This window comes from Gymnoscopelus microlampas (genome assembly GCF_963454915.1).
Source record: "Gymnoscopelus microlampas genome assembly, chromosome: 9".
Lineage (NCBI taxonomy): Eukaryota > Metazoa > Chordata > Actinopteri > Myctophiformes > Myctophidae > Gymnoscopelus > Gymnoscopelus microlampas.
The window spans coordinates 19633501-19650774 of NC_139946.1; the positions used below are offsets into that span (position 1 = coordinate 19633501).

General features: G+C 40.5%; 1 protein-coding gene across 1 annotated transcript in view; it reads right to left on the bottom strand.

Moving 5' to 3' along the window:
• LOC311052674 (homer protein homolog 3-like) overlaps positions 1-16379 on the bottom strand; it is a 76250-nt gene extending 59871 nt beyond the window's left edge. Inside the window, exons 1-2 of the mRNA XM_084067761.1 lie at positions 15888-16379; positions 12285-12339 (exon numbers count right to left, since the gene is read on the bottom strand). Of these exons, the coding sequence (XP_083923887.1) occupies positions 12285-12307 (23 nt within the window). The 5' untranslated portion in view covers positions 12308-12339; positions 15888-16379. The remainder of the gene's footprint in view (positions 1-12284; positions 12340-15887) is intronic.
• Positions 16380-17274: the final 895 nt, after the last annotated feature.

Sequence of the window (17274 nt, forward strand, 5' to 3'; positions counted from 1 at the left end):
TTGTTGAAAAAGGAGTATGACCGTCTACAGATTTTTTTCTTTTTTTCTTTTTTTGAACTAAAGATCGTCCAAGTGCCACATTCAAGGATGGTGCCTGCACAAAATGAATGCACAAGCATTTCAGCACCTACTGTATGGCATTTGATTACGCACACAGTTTTATCCATACTTATACCACACACATATCTATTTATTAACTTTTATAGCAATATAGCTACTTTTGTGTATCGTCTCTGTTGGGTGGAAACCTCATATGTCCAAAACTGTTACTTTTCAGGAGTCAAATCCCAAAATAGCAAAAGTAGCAGCTCTACAAGCTTGTAGATCTGCCACTTTTGATACTTTTGTGTGACGCTGTAATGATCAAGTATGGAGTTAATTTACGAAAAAAATGAAAAGTTAAAATACGAGGTTTCTGCCCCGACAGCAACGATATAAAAGGTGATTTGACGCATGCTCCAGTCCTCAATTAGCCATTGATTGTGTTCTGGCTCGCCATCCAATGGCTTAGAAAAGAATGTAAGACTCGTTTTTGAACGTATCTGGTCCTCCTCCACAGAAAAGTGTCTGAATGCAACTGCCTCACTGTCAGATTACTGTAACAGCAAGCAGAAGAACACCAGCTATAATCCCTAAAGAAATCGATCAGACCACTGCAACTGATTCAGAACACACTTTACACTGGCTCCCTGTCTGTTTGACTGTCAGAGAATTGATTTCAACATACAGCTGTTGTTTTTTATAAAGCATTGAATAAGGCCAAATACATTTCTGATCTTCTGCTACATCATGAACCATCCAGACCAGTGGTTCTCAAAGTGGGGTCCTTGGGGGGTGCCAGGGAGTCCCCAGGTAAATGTTCGCATAGTGGTCCGAACTCTACCGAACCTCTACTAGTGTTTTTTTTTTTCTTAAGTCTTAAATATTTTGAATTGTATCCAAATGTCCTCTCATAATGTGTTTCTTTTGTCTTAATGATGAATAATGAAGTTAGTGTTTTGTTCAAAACGACTTGCTTGTATAGCCTTGTTGTTGAAATGTACTATACAAATAACCTTGCCTTGTCGAATGGTTTGGTATCCTAGTTTCTTTGAAGCACTAGATTATTCTCTTAGCAGTGAGCACTCTACTTAGGTGACCATTTACGCTGTTATTTGTTGACTTGGTTGTATGCCATTTTCTCTGATTCCAGTCTGGGTAAGAGTGTCTGCTAAAAACCTCTGAAGGATCAGAGACAGGAGAAAATGTTACCGTCGATGACTATGCTCATCAAACATGATGAGAAAGGACACAGGTAAGACAGCAGGCAGACTTACTGTGCCAATACAAAGATCTGCTGGACTGAATTTGTGTCCTTTTATACACGTTAATATGCTTGACTGTTCCTACCTGAACTGTTGTATATTATTGTTGCTAACAATTATCTGCATAATTCTAACTTTTTGTGTTTTTTTGTGAATTAACACTTTACTTCATCGTACTACATGCAGCATCACACAAAATCCTCAAAAGTAGCAGACAAGCTCGAAACGACAAAGACAAAGTCGAGACAAGCTCGAAACTTGGCGTGAAGCGACGCGTTTTGAGCTTGTAGATCTGCTACTTTTGATGCTTTTGAATCCTGAAAAGTAACAGTTTTGGACATATGAGGTTTCCACCAAACAGAAGACGATTTAGAAGATACTGTGAAGAAGAAGGTACTCTGGCAGCTGATAAATGCTTGCTGATGGTGTCTATAATGTGCCAAGCTTTTACGTACACATTGTACAGATGCTGATCTGTTTTTATGATTCTATTAGTATAAAACGACTGACTCCTTTGCTCTACTTTTCCTCTCTCTCGCTTTCTTTACGCCGAACAAAACAATCAGTTTTACTCTTATGTACCTGAACACAAGATGTAACAATAAAGCACAGCCTTGAACCTTCCATTCGCTCTACCTCCTGAGCTACTGCACCCCCCACCACCACCACCCACCCCCATACAACATCCAGGATTTATCACACCGATCAATACAACATCCCAGTAGACACGCATTTCATGAGGAAAATCTTTCTGGCAGCAGATTGCGGAGCAGAGAAGGTTTCTCATCTGAAACGAGTTGGAATCACTGACATTTATTTAGCAGACACTCCTGGTTACAGGGAGCTGCTTCTATAGTTAGGAAAAAAAAATACGACAGTGTGTATCGTCGCTGTCGGGCAGAAATCGTGTATCTCTACATTTCAGTTGCTTATGAATGCCCTTGTTCACCGTAAAAGAGTGTCACACAAAAACTAGAGCACATTGCTGATCTTCGCTATTTTATAAACATTTACAAAATTAAAGTGAAAGTGGTTGAATACTAATGCTGTACTGGTCAGTTTACAACAGTAGAGGACTGTGGTTGTACTGGTCAGTTTACAACAGTAGAGGACTGTGGTTGTACTGGTCAGCTCGCAGTACAACACTAGAAGACTGTACTGGTCAGCACCTATAACAACAGTAGAAGACTGTGGTTGTACTGGTCAGCTCCCAGTACAACAGCAGAAGACTGTGGTTGTACTGGTCAGCACCTATAACAACAGCAGAAGACTGTGGTTGTACTGGTCAGCACCTATAACAACAGTAGAAGACTGTGGTTGTACTGGTCAGCACCCAGTACAACAGTAGAAGACTGTGGTTGTACTGGTCAGCTCCCAGTACAACAGTAGAAGACTGTGGTTGTACTGGTCAGCTCCCAGTACAACAGTAGAAGACTGTGGTTGTACTGGTCAGCTCCCAGTACAACAGTAGAAGACTGTGGTTGTACTGGTCAGCTCGCAGTACAACGGAAGGAGACTGTATTGGCCAGCTCCCAATACAACAGCAGAAGACTGTGGTTGTACTGGTCAGCTCCCAGTACAACAGTAGGAGACTGTAGTTGTACTGGTCAGCTCCCAGTACAACAGTAGAAGACACAGTATGCAAGCTCAGCAAAACTACCACAGGATTAAATGGATTATACTGTATCTCATCATTATATAAAAGCTCATTCCTGAATTACTGAGGCATGGATATAAGTGATGTAAAACAGGTCATAATGGGAGTGAAATCTAAGCCATATAAAATATAAGTAATTGGTACTGTAGTCCATGTAATGTGTCTTTGAAAAATCGCATTCATATAATTTGTATTTATCATCAATATTCGCTCATTTAAATAACAAACTAAAGTATTAAGATATTGCTCAATGAATCAGTATTATACTCAGGGCTGTCCCGATTATTTATGACATTAATCTTGATGATTAATAATTAATAATTGCAATTAACAATTTAATTGTGTTTCTGTCCTTGAACATTATGAATAAAAAAATCTTTTTGACTTTTTTAGGCTTTGTAAAAAAAAGTTGCACAGGGCAGATATGACAAATAACATACACATTTAATTATTCTATACTTTAAAAAAAAAAGATTAATAGTGGAAGCAGCCGTTCTATGCGTTTTGAGCTTGTAGATCTCCTTTTGTACATAGAAGAGTGTACATGGAAAATCTACACCCAGTAATGTGGATAGAACATGCAGCCAGTAGCTTGTGTATTTTACATGTCCAGGTTTACGCGTAATATTTTCACTTTACTTCATGGTGTTAATGGACAGAAACTGGTGTTGGGATTGCGTTGGGCTCTGTCTGTCCAAGTGAACAACATTAAGTTTGAGCTCTCTAATCCTCAGTCTGACTCTGCTGAGACTCCAGACCTCACACATAACCATCAATGTCTATTTATCAAGGGCAAACAAACAAACAAACATCTACAAGCCATCATCATCAGTGTAATCACAGACCAAGTCAGTTTGTTTGGTGACTTGCCACAGCAGTGCAGCCGACATGGGCCAGTTTCAAAGACTAGGAGCTCTGCGTGAGACTCTCTATCTACCTTATCTTCACACAAACAGAAGCAATGAGCAGCGTGACTCATCGGGGGATTAAGTTCAAAACTCTGAATGAACCATGAAAACATGGTGGTTTCGACAGCGCGGACTCTACAGGGGGAAAGCCATTTAAAAGTCGGTGTTACTGTATGTGTGTCTGCCTGTCTGTCCATGCGTGCGTGTGTCTGTCTGCAAACGTTCTTGTGCCAACTTCCAGTAGGCTACAGACGTACCTCTCCTAACTCTACTATAACTACCCGTTATACGTCATACATACTGTAGCGTCACTGTCGGGTGGAAACCCTGCAAGTCCAAGACCATTACCTTTCAGGAAATGGAAAAAAGATCCCATGTAGTTATCATTTAGTCATATAAGCTCTTACTTTTCATTGGTTAAATATGGTATTCAAAACTCCTCTGGCATATTTAACCATTTTCGCAAAAATTGAAAGAATTGCAGATCTGCGATGCGTTGTGAGCTTGTAGATCTGCTATTTTTGCTACTTTTGTGTGATGCTGTAGAATGACAAAGTAGGGCATTCATTTATTAATATAAACATACAAAGTTTAAATATAACATAATATAACATTTTTGTTTGTACATTTTTGTTTGGGGAAACAATTTGCGAACATAGTTTGAGTTCAAACAGGTGTGACACGTTTCTCTGTCAGTGGCTCAGGAAGTAGAGTTTAGAGCTTGCAGATCTGCTACTTTTGATATTTTTGAATTTGAATCCTGAAAAGTAACAGTTTTGGACATATGAGGTTTCCACCCGACAGAGACGATATCTGCTTTCAGTGCTATTTGTTTTGAGTTCCTAAACGGACCAAACTCACAGTACATAACAGAACAGAACTCAGTCATTGGAAACCTTTCATTTTCTTGCAGAGAAACATCAGCCCAGGCTGGGTTGTTTTTCTGTTCCTTTTTGCATCATTTCCCTGATCTGCATTTATCGCTATACACAGCACAAAATGTCCTGACTCCTGACCAATTCAAACCAACTCTCATCAACTCTCAATATAAATGATTTCAGCTTTTTACTGGCAGTGATGGAAAGTAACTGAGTACATTTACTCAAGTACTGTACTTGAGGTACTTTTACTTTACTGGAGTATTTCCATTTTAGTGTACGTTATACTAAATCTCAGAGGCAAATATTGCACTTAATACTCCACTACAATTAGTTATTAGTTACTTTGCAGATCTAGATTATTAATACAACAGTGGTTGATATATGCATCAACCACTTAAAGCACTATTTAATAATTTGGCTATTCGAGGATAGCAGATGACAACAGGAGAGGAAATAACTCATACAGGATACAAGAAAAACAAGTGAAATTGGAGGAGATGAAAAAAATAATAACGAGCAGACAAAATTGGAATTGGGAACACCATAAAATTGAAGCTGATAAATGGGTTCTCTCTCCAGTTGGATAAAATTGGCATCCCACCTGAAAATGTAGACCCCTGTTACTGAACAAACACACTATAACAATGACTATTCAATTAAATTCAAACTTTATTCCAGACTCACAGGGGGTCCATAGAGCAAACAGACTAGAACCTTTAAAAAAACCTAGAAAGATCACTACTTAAAGCAGCCCGGAGACCCCCAGGACTCTTTGAGGGGGTTCCAGGGGGTCTCCATCAAAATATGTCCACCCACTTTAACCCTATATACACCGGCTATTTGAAATCTGCTATTTTGAAAGGAATCTTGAAAAAGATTTTAGAATATATGTTGTATGGGGGTCCCCGGCACAAAATATTTTGAGATGGGGGGGCCATATACATACGTAAATGTGGGTAAATTTGAGTACCGATGCTTTAACCACTTAAACCCCAGCGTCCATATTGTGGGGAAAGCTTTCGCAGAAAATAGCAGATCGACAAGCTCACAACGTGTCGCAGTGAGCTTGTTGATTGGCTATTTTCAGCGAATATATTTAATATAGGGTCCGAACAGAAAAGACACTAGCATAGAGCCCTGAGGGACTCTGCTCAACAACGGTATTAAGTGCTTAAGGTAGTGTCTGGGAGCCCAGGTTCCTGCTCCCTCCCTCCCAGGGCGCAGCGGGCAGACAGAGACACACACCCTGCAGCCAGGCACATTCCTGAGTCTGTCTAAAACCCAGACCAGCAACCTGACACTGGACAACTGAAGACCAAAATAGCAAGAGGCCAGCCGCTGCATGGACAAACTGCTGGCTCACAACTACTCTGATACAACAAAGTTAAAGGAACAGGCTGGTCAGGGAAAGCTGTCTCCCCCATGGGAGCTGCCCTGGATGCTAATATTGTATTCGTAGGAGGCGAGATGTCAGGGAGCGCTTGTTTTCAGACAGCCCCGACGGAGGCGCGCCGTCTGAAGCCACAAGAGGCACCGCCGAGCGAGCTCAAGCGAGTGTGTGTAGCTGGCAACAGGTGGCCGTTGCAAAGGATGACAACATCAAACCTTACTATGAGACATCATCACACAGAGAAAAACAAGGAAAAACATGACACCTACGCAGCGGGATGTTAGAACACAAAAGTTAAACGAGTTGAAGCGGCGCTGAAAAACAGCATGCCGTGTTCACCAAAAGACTGACCTGGAGGGTTCAGGGACAACATGTTGTTGCTGTCGGGAAGATTAAACTTCAAAACTCCATATTTCAACTTAGACAAAAGCTCTACTTCGTCATACTACAGTGTTACACAAAAGTAGCGAAAATAACCGATCTACAAGCTCACAATGCATCGCGTTGTGAACTTGCAGATCGGCTATTTTCGCTATTTCTGAGGTTGAAGTGAAAGTGTGTCTGTGGGTATTATAAATATTGAACCGATGAACAGTATTAATCATAGAGAGCTTGTGACTAAACAATAGCTACTAACTGGAACACAGGTTCTTTTTTTTTTTTACATTTCCTGAAAAGCTATTATTTTTGGACATATGCTGTGACACCCGTCACAGCAACGACGTCTCTGTGAGCAGGCGTTCTCTGTTATGAATATTAATTCATCTAAACTGCACTCACAGGTGACACATCTAAAATGACATTATGAAAAATACCAAGTGCTCAGAAACGTTTGACAGGCTGGTTAAAGCAAAGAGATGTCAGCTGCCAGACAAATGACTGACATTGTTTCAATGCACTGACACTTTCAACACCCTTTCAATTATTAAACAGTTTGAAATGTATCATTAGCAGACCTAAATGTAGAAAACTGTCCCTGCTATTAACTACACCCGGGGATCCCTTCCTAGAAATGTAGTGGAGTCAAAAGTAACAATATCCAATCTCCAATTAATTTCTGGGAACTGAGGAAATAAGAGATTTAGTAGTGGGTAACATAGGTCTGAAAGAAAGACTACTGACTTTATCAATTGTAATGTCATTGTCTGTGTTAATGTAATGTCTGTATGTTATGTGTGGACCCCAGGTCCACCACTGACTGCTAGTCTCTAAATGTCGGGCCATGTTGAACAGTAGCAACGATAGGGCGTTATAATCGTTTATCGCAATAAAAAAACACTCACAATAATCGTATTGCAGAGATTTTAATTTATGGTGAAATTTTCCTCATCATCTTACAGCTCACCGTTAGAAAATAAACAAATGAAAACGGTGGCTTAGCAGGCAATACCAGAACTTTGGCTGCCAAGGAGGGCATGTGAAAACGACCTCTCCCATTGCAGCAAGTTATGCTAATTATTTTGCTGGAAGAATTCTGGCACTGTAGTGAAAACGTGGCTATACACTGGGATTAATTCGCTTCTGCTGAGCTGCATATCCGGTCTGGACCAGAACTGAGTTGGCTCTGTACTTGGCCTGCTTTTTTCCCCTCTACACCAAATCTATAAATCTCAAAAAATAGCTACAAGCTTGAAGATCTGCTATTCTCTTTGGCTAATGTTCCCCACAGAATATTAATGCTTCAATTGGTTAACATTGACAAAATAGGCATTTTAAGAGGTTTAAGCATATTTTCATTATCGTGATAATATTGTTAATCCACATTATTTTGGCCACAATAATGGTGACATTAAATGTTCATATATGGTCCGATTCCTAAGCTGCACAGTGACTGAGGGTCAGCCAAAATGGCGGTCAGTGTGTGAACCATGAGTCACTGCAGGGATGTCATCACATCAACATGAAAATGTGAACAGAATGGGTTTTGTTTTGTTTTGGAGGAGGAAAGGGGGGGGGCAGGGAGGGGAAAACAGAAAGAAAGAAAGTGAGAGAGGGAAGAAGTAGAGGAAAGAGAGGAGAGGGTGGGAAAGAGAGAGAAGTGATATAACTGGGTGTCTTCTTCAGAGCAGAGTGTTAAGCCCGATTTTATAGTATACTTCATCGCACGACAGTGGATGCGACACATTGTGAGCTTGTAGATTGGCTATTTTTGGTGCGCGACACCGTCGTGCAACGGAGCATGAATCCGGCTTTACAAAGCACTATTTTGTCCTTGGAACTGTTGGGAGGACAGATGATCATCACACCATGGCATTATGCAGCACATTAACTAATCACACACACACACACACACACACACACACACACACACACACACACACACACACATTTTGTGACATTAACATTTTAGGATGACAATTTTATGAATGCCATGCTTACATCTTTTGGGCATTTTAACCATAAGCCTAGAGCCAAAAAATAGCAGATCTACAAGCTAACAACGCGCTGCAACGTGTCGTGAGCTTGTAGATCGGCTATCTTTCGGTGCATGACACTGGCACGCAACTATGTAGATAAAGTATAAATCATGTTTTGCTCTAATTACCTAAACCTAACAAATTCTACTATACTTGTGGGGACATTTGGCCCTCACAAGTATAGTAATACACATATACACTTGTATTACTATAATTCATAGTAGAATATATAGCAGAAAATAGCTGGAAAGTAGTAAAAAAAAAATAGCAGATCTACAAGCTCACAACATGTGTGACATCGCCTACTACCACTACTACGTATAAAATAGGCAAACTCTAACCCCAACCTCTAAACCTCATTCTAAACCCTCTACAAATCTAATCCTAACTTAACCCCAAACTGAATATTTTCCTAATCCTGACTAAAAAAATATTTGTAACCATAAAATTGTCCCCACAATGTCTATTTCTCAAATTCTACTATATACTTGTGGGGACATTTTGCCCTCAAGTATACTAATACACATACATAGCACACGCACACACACACACACACACACACACACACACACACACACACACACACACACACACACACACACACACACACACACACACACACACACACACACACACACACACACACACACACACACACACAGCTGTTTGCGAGTTCTGTGTAGATCAATTGCTCCTACTGTATTTACAGTATGAATACACCCTCTCTGAACATAGCTACACAGTAACATATCCTCAGTGTTAATTGTATATTTTGACATTCTATATTGTGTGTATCGTTGTTTGTTGCACTTTGTTGTTTGTATAGTAACTCTAGTTGCTTGAGTGGTGCATGTTTAATGGACCACAATAGAAACTTTAAGCCTTTGGCTTTTTTTTGGTGTCTCATCCACTTGCCATTCTTAATTGCTGTAATTAAACAAATGTCAATAAAACATTCAATGAATCAATTTAAATGAACTACACTGAATTACAAATGAATACATTAACATTAAAGGATGACTTCACCCATTTTCTTTTAATTGGTCCTCACTAATGCTCATGATAAAATGATACCATTTTTTCCTACACAGTCTGTATCTCATAGGAGGGCTGTGGACACTTCAGAAACCCGCCTACCAGTGACATCATCATTAGGCAGATTTTCTATTACCGGTAGCTTGGATTCCCAATCGATGTTTCTGAAATGTCCACAGCCCTCCTCTGAGACACAGACCAAGTACAAAAATGGTACCATATTATTATGAGCATAAGTAAGGACCTATTATATGAAGAAAATGGGTAAGGTCGTCCTTTAACATAAAAATTGTATTAATGTTATATCATAAATAACATATTTTTTGCCAGCTATTTGGGGTCCCACTTGCAACACTGGTTCTCAACCAGTGGGCCACGGCCCACAGCTTGAGAACCAGCGTTCTAGGAGGCAGTAAGTCCTCGATGACTTTTCAGCAATGCACTGAGCCTTTTCTTCTCAGCATGGAGCGTACAGGTTCATGACATCATGTTCCTCTAATGGAGCATGATCTCCTGAGCCCTGATGATTGATGTGTTCCCACAGTTTCTCTACAGGTACATGCTCTACCACTACGACCCCCTCCCACACACACGGTTCTCCACAAGTACATTCTACCACCATGACCCCCTCCCACACACACACACACACACACACACACACACACACACACACACACACACACACACACACACACACACACACACACACACACACACACACACACACACACACACACACACACACACACACACACACACACACACACACGTAGATGCTCTTCAGGAGCTACAGTGTGACCTTGTACTTCCCGCACAATGCAGCTGTGGCCTATTGTGCTGCTTTTCCATTGCATGCAGGGCTGCAACCAATTACTTAACCACTTAAGCCCTATTTTATTTTATGTAATCATGTAACTTTAACCAGATATGTTTCTGCCTTCCATATTAAGATTTGATCAAATAAATTGTCATAACATGCACACATGCATGTGTACATACTGGACAGTTCTGTTATTTGACCTGTTCTTTGTTCTTCCATTCCAACTCTCCCTTTCACACTTGCAATTGTGTGATTTGACAGTAAAGTTGATTCTGAAAATATTTTATTTCACAACTTCCAGCAGGGCTAATTTTTGCAACATTGCCAACATTATGATCAGACATATCATTATGATCATATTTCTACGTTAAGTATTGCCATGTTTCATTGGTAAATGATAAATCCGAGTTTCTGGACCATTCCATCATATCGTCTATTGGGGGGAAACCTCATTTGTCCAAAACAGTTACTTTTCAGGATTCGAAAATAGCAAAAGTGGCAGATCTACAAGCTCAAAGCGCGCCGCACCGCGTTTAGTATGATCAAGCAGGGCATTAATTTATGAAAAAACACAATAAGTTAATATGGAGATAAGAGGTTTCTGCCTGACAGCAACGGTATACTAGGAAGTTAGTAACCCCAGAAATGTCTTATTTGTAGAGATAGAGAGATGCAGAATGTGTTGGGTTTACAGAGGGGGTGCACTCATTGATGCATTGCGGTGTACTGTAAATATTTGTATTGTACATATTTACATTTCAGCCCCATGGCGGACCCACACAGAGACTAATGATGAGAGGGGGACACGTTCACCAAGGACACTAAGACAGGACTAACAATAGGCACTGAGCCCCCTTCACCTGGGCTGGTGTGGGGATTGAACCTGTGAACCTTTTGATTACAGGACATCCTCTCCAAAGACTAGATCACCCTTCCACCTCTGGCACTTAAATAAACACTTTCTATGTCCAAAGAAAAAATGGTGGGAATATTCTGCACACCTGGATAAACCCTAAAAGCAATGATCTTCAACCTCAGCAGGCTCATGCCAAAAACAGCAGATCTACAAGCTCACGAAAGTTGCTTCGCGATGTGTCGTGAGCTTGTAGATCTGCCAATGTCAGCGTGTGACACTGTCACACAACTAAGCATAAGTCAGGCTTCAAGGGCCCATAGTATTGTGGTTCACAGTCGTTCCTTCTACTAGTAAATAAGTAAGTAGCCTTGAGGAGCAAGGGTTCCAGAGCCATGTAGCCCATAGGTCAGGATCTAATATATCCTGTTTCTGTAGCGTGAGGCCATCTTGATGTAAAAGCACACCCCCTGGACATGATGCTAGTAGGTCACATGATGTACAAGTACACCCCCTGGACATGACGCTAGTATGACACTGGGACTTAACCCAATCGGCTCTGTGCATAACTGTAGTCCCAGTTTTCAGAAGGTGGCATACGTGTTTGCTGATCCAGTTTACTTTCCATTTGCTTCATTTGATTGGCTCAGTAGCAGATTTTAACTGGAATCACATGACACCTTCATGTGTGTTTCCAGTTCAAATCTGCTGCTGAGCCAATCAAACTAAGGGAAAATGAATTAGAACAGGAAACGGGTATGACCCGACCGGGGATTGAATCCCGACTTCCCAGTCTCAGGGCGGATACTCTAACCACAAGACCACAGAGCTGGTACCAGTACTTCTACTGCTACTAAATAAGTAAATATTGTGACCACATAAAATCATAATAGCCTCTGGTTACAGCGTAGTATGTCACACAGATAGAGCTAATGAGGAATGTGATGGCGGAACTGACAAGATGAAAAAAAAAGCACAACACAGAGCGGGGTGCCAGCAGCAGCACCCAGCGGGTGTACCTCTCTCGATGTAGCGGAATCATTTTACACCTCCTAGTCCTAGACGACTCCTTTTCTGCAGCACAAGAAGGAGGAGGAAGGAGAAGAACGTCAAATGGGGACAACGTTTTTCTTTCAGTTAAACAAAGTTAGTTTATTATTCCGGCAGAACAATTCATGATTTCTCTCAGGGTCAGACAGACCCTTTTGAGGCATAAGAGACAAAGTGGCTCATCAGCAACTTCTGCGGTCCGTTCGCGTCGCTCTCCCGCAGGCTCTTCTCTCGCAGGACTAACTCTCATCACATTATTAATTCAACGAGGCAGCATAGATCTATCACTGTTAATGACATTATCTTCACTGAGGCCTCACATGCAGCGGCCTGAGCACTGAAACACACTCCATATTTACCTACACCTGACCACGCAGGAGAAAAACACACTGCACATTAACAACATATTTTATAAACATAGAGAAAAGAAGGGCTACAGCGATCAAGACTTGTAAAATAATTATTAGAAGATGCTCTTTGGCTCAGAAGTGGGAAAAACATCCATATAAAAACCAAAAAGAATCCAAGGCACTCTTCGTTGTGCTAAAAAAAGCTTTAACCCATTTAGACCTCAGGCCAATTCTAAAAACGCCCTCTAAATGCTGACCTAAGTTTTCTGAAAAACTTCAAATATTTATTCAGGAATTACAAAGCATGTGTGTTGTTATATACTGTACATAGCAACAGGAACCCCAAAAGTGGTTCCCGTCCTGAAAGATGTAGTTACAAATAGGGGTTCCCACCCTTCAGGCTTAGCTTTAAGAAATCTTGTATAGTAACCTAGTATAGAGCTATGGGGAATCGCAGTCAAATATAATAGGGTTTATTATATTAACCACTTGAACCGTCCTTATTCTGGGGGCGAAAATAACCGATCGGATCTACAAGCTCACAACGCATCGAGTTGCGACACGTTGTGGGCTTGTAGATTTGCTATTTTCGGTGAAGATATTTGGTGTTAAACGAGTGGTTCACCCAAAAAATGACTTATTTTCAATCAATTACTCAGCCCATGAAGTCTTGAATTCATTTTTTTGTCGCATTCCTGAGCCAATAATTTGATGACGGGGTGGCTGGTCAGTAGGAGACTCTTTGAGTCTCCATTGGGTCTCTGATGGTCATCAAATTACTGGCTCAGGAATGCGACTAATATCCATGAATTCAAGGCTTCATGGGGTGAGTAGTTGATAGAAAATAAGTAATTGTTTGGGTGACTCCTCACCTTGCAATCCGACATCCCCTTTTGGGGTTGTTGTTGCCATGTACAGTATACAGTAACATACATTCTTTGTAATTTTTGAATAAATATTAGAAGTTTTTCAGAAAACTTAGGTCAGGATCTAGAAGGTGTTTTTAGAATGGGCCTCAGGTCTAAATGGGTTAAGGGGAAAAAAGGAGCGGAACTAGTATAGAACCGTGGGGGACTCCGGTCAACTAACTATATATCATTTAAGTGGTTAAAGGTTAGGCTACTCTATCCACTGGCTATGACTGACACACGCACGCATATTTTGGTGCTTTCACTGTTTGTTTTGGCTGCCCCAAAACATCCCCGTCTAACCAAACAAACGGTGACAACATCAAAATACAGCGTGAGGGCAGTGTGTTTCTGCAGTTAAACACCACCACACTACTCCAGTGGCTGATGACTGCTGGTATAGAGGGGAATGATGGGTAAAACATTTTTGTTTTGTTATGTAAACACAGGGAAAAGCGACATACTACCCCTTTGAATGTAATTTGTCTATTTTATGTTTAGTATTGTACTGGAACAGACCACAAATCAATACGCTGTCTTGTGTGTGTGTGTGTGTGTGTGTGTGTGTGTGTGTGTGTGTGTGTGTGTGTGTGTGTGTGTGTGTGTGTGTGTGTGTGTGTGTGTGTGTGTGTGTGTGTGTGTGTGTGTGTGTGTGTGCGTGTGTGTGTGTTTGTTTTGACTGTGTGTGTTTGTTTTGACTGTGCTCTTGCACCATTCTGGGATAAACAGTAATGCATTAAAGCAATCACATTTATAAATATAACCACAGTCCTAGATATCAAAGCTAATCCTGCGGTCACTTAACTGCCAGCATGGAAAAGCACATTGTCATGTTAGACCCATGAAATGAGGTCAGGTTCTCTCATCGAAAATACAACACAGTTACATTTTAAATATCCATGACATTAATAGTCCCGCCGACATAAATTCCATAAATTCCACACACAACACCAGTGGTTCTCAAACTTTTTTCATGTCAAGGACCCCCAAATTAATAAGTATTTGGCCACAGACCCCATCTGAAAATATTTTGTGGCAGGGACAACCATACAAGATGTGTGTTGTTAAAATAGCTATTTCAAATAGCCTATAGGGTTCAAATGATTGTGATGCTATATTAATAAATATTTGTTCTGGGGACCCCTCGGAATCCCCCTCAAGGACGCCTGGGGGTCCCCAGACCCCACTTTGAGAACAACTTCAATGCTGTGTGTGTGAAAGGGAGAGGATCTAACAATTTGATTTAAAAAATGATTTTCTCTCTGAACATGTTTATTGTTAGACATTATTTGGTATGATAATGATCTGACTGTGGGTGTCAAATGTCTGTTGTGTGACCCATGTTATTAAGTGTTCCTGTACTATTTGGTAAAAATCTGTATCATTCTGTTTTATGTAGGTAGGCTAAGATCTACTGTGGAAAATAAAATAGTCTTACTTGACTGACTGACTGACTGACTGTCTGACTATCCGACTGTGAAACAGATCTAAGAGTGACTCCTTCTTATCTTGTATGTTGTATTAATGTATTTACTTACATTTATCTTGTATGTTGCATTAATGTATTTACTTACATATGCGGAGCGGGGACCCCACTGGATGCCCCTAAAGGACCCGTGCGGGACCCAGGACCACAAATTGAGAACCACCGGTATTATTAAGTCAAAGCAAAACCCACAATACACAGTAACAAAAAAATGTATCACATTTAAACTCTGAGAGGGCAGCAAATGGTTACATTGTGCCCTTTCAAGAGTTAATCCTGAGGATTCTTGTGCAGAAACAGAAAGTGACAAATCAAAACCCACTTCTCCTTTTCAGTGACATGTCAGGAAACCCAGGGTGTCCCTCATGATCTAAACCACTGGTTCCCAAACTTTTTAACTTGAGACCCAAAATTGAAATTTTATGTCTCCAAGGGACCCAAACTAGAGAAAATAGCAGATCTACAAGCTCACAATGTGTCGCACACCTTGTGAATCTGTAGATCTGCTATTTTCACTACAATTTCTTGGATTTTATGAATTTCTTTGAAATTTGAATATTTTTTTCCTGAACATTTTTGATAGATTTTATGAAACAGAGAAAAGGGATATTTGATCGTGACCCATAAAAATGTGTCCGCGCCCCATATGGCTCCCGCCCCAGTGTTTGGGGAAACAGTGATCTAAAGGACTTTTGTTTGCGTGTATAAATCAGTTATTTTCACCCAAGCGACACCGACGTACGACGGGACACACACACTAAAGCCCCGCACGAATCAGCCTTAAAACACAGAAGAGAAGAGGCATTTATAGTGATCTGTTCAACTCACCCCATTATCAATGTAGACAGAAGATATGGAAGATGATCTTTATGGGACAACCACCCAGACAGACAGTAGGAGATCCAACTGGATTCCTCCCCAGATCTCCTTTAGTTAAGTCTCTGAAAGGATCCCCGTCTTCTTTCCTCCACGTTTACATTTCGTTATAATGAAAAAAAGACCCCCGGAGATAATAAATCAATTCCAGATTAGAGCAAGAAGTACAGTTGTGTTGTTGTTGTAATGTAACTAACGTAACGTTACAGCCCCGTCCGCTCCTTTGTTTTAGCAGACACAAGCAGCCAAAGCCAGCAGGACAAAACCGCGTCTATTCTGTGTGCAACGTGACTCCTGTTAACGCTGTAGTTAAATGTGAGGTGAGGAAGTATCGACGGAAAGTGTGTCCCCGGCTTACAACAACACACTGAACTGAACTGTGTCGAGTTGCACAAAATGAAATCGCCTTCAGCACTTCTGTAGTTGTGTTGGTTCCTCCTCCTCCTCTGCTCTGCGCTCCCAGACAGATCACTATGGACTGTATGCTGTCTGGTCCCATTCATGGATGTGTGTGTGGATGTGCACATCATCGCCACCGTGTGGCGGGTCCAGGTGGTGAAGTCAAATAACCAACTAAAAATGTGACTTTCCCTTTCCACTTTATGCAGCAGTGGTGGAAAAATGTAGAAATACTCTGTTACAAGTAAAAGTCCGGTATTCAAAATTTACTTCACAAAAAGTACAAAAGTATTGCCATCAAAATGTACTTAAAGTACCAAAAGTAAAAGTACTCCTCCTGCAGAATGTCCCATTTCACAAGTTAAAAAAAATATCTTTTGAAAATAGCAGCTATTTTCAAATGGCCGAAATGTACAGTATATAGGGCGGAAGAAGTGGTTACTTTATGTTTTGTAATAATAATTCTCTTTTCAAATAGTTGTAGTGGAGTAAAAAATACAATATTTGTCTTTGAGATGTAGTGGAGTAGAAGTGAAAGTATAGAAAATTGAAAATACTCCAGTAAAGTAAAAATACCTCGAAACTGTACCAAAGTACATTACTTGAGTACATGTACTTAGTACTTAGTTACTTTCCACCACTGCTTTCCACTTTATGCAGTGCCAGTGACGTCAATTCAGCAAAGGCTAAGGTATGGCAAGGTCACAGCATCAATATCAATGGCCAAGTAAACATTCATTTCATAGGTTATAGGCCATAGCAAAGGCTATAAGTGTAACATGGTTAATGTGCATAAAAACCTTTGACACAACTTAAACTTTTCAAATGTCTATTTTTATTGAAGAATGCATCTAGAGATGACTGCTTCTTTCTGCATTCTTATATACAACTAAACAACTGTCATGAGAGAACACTATTTGATTATTTACACTAATGCACA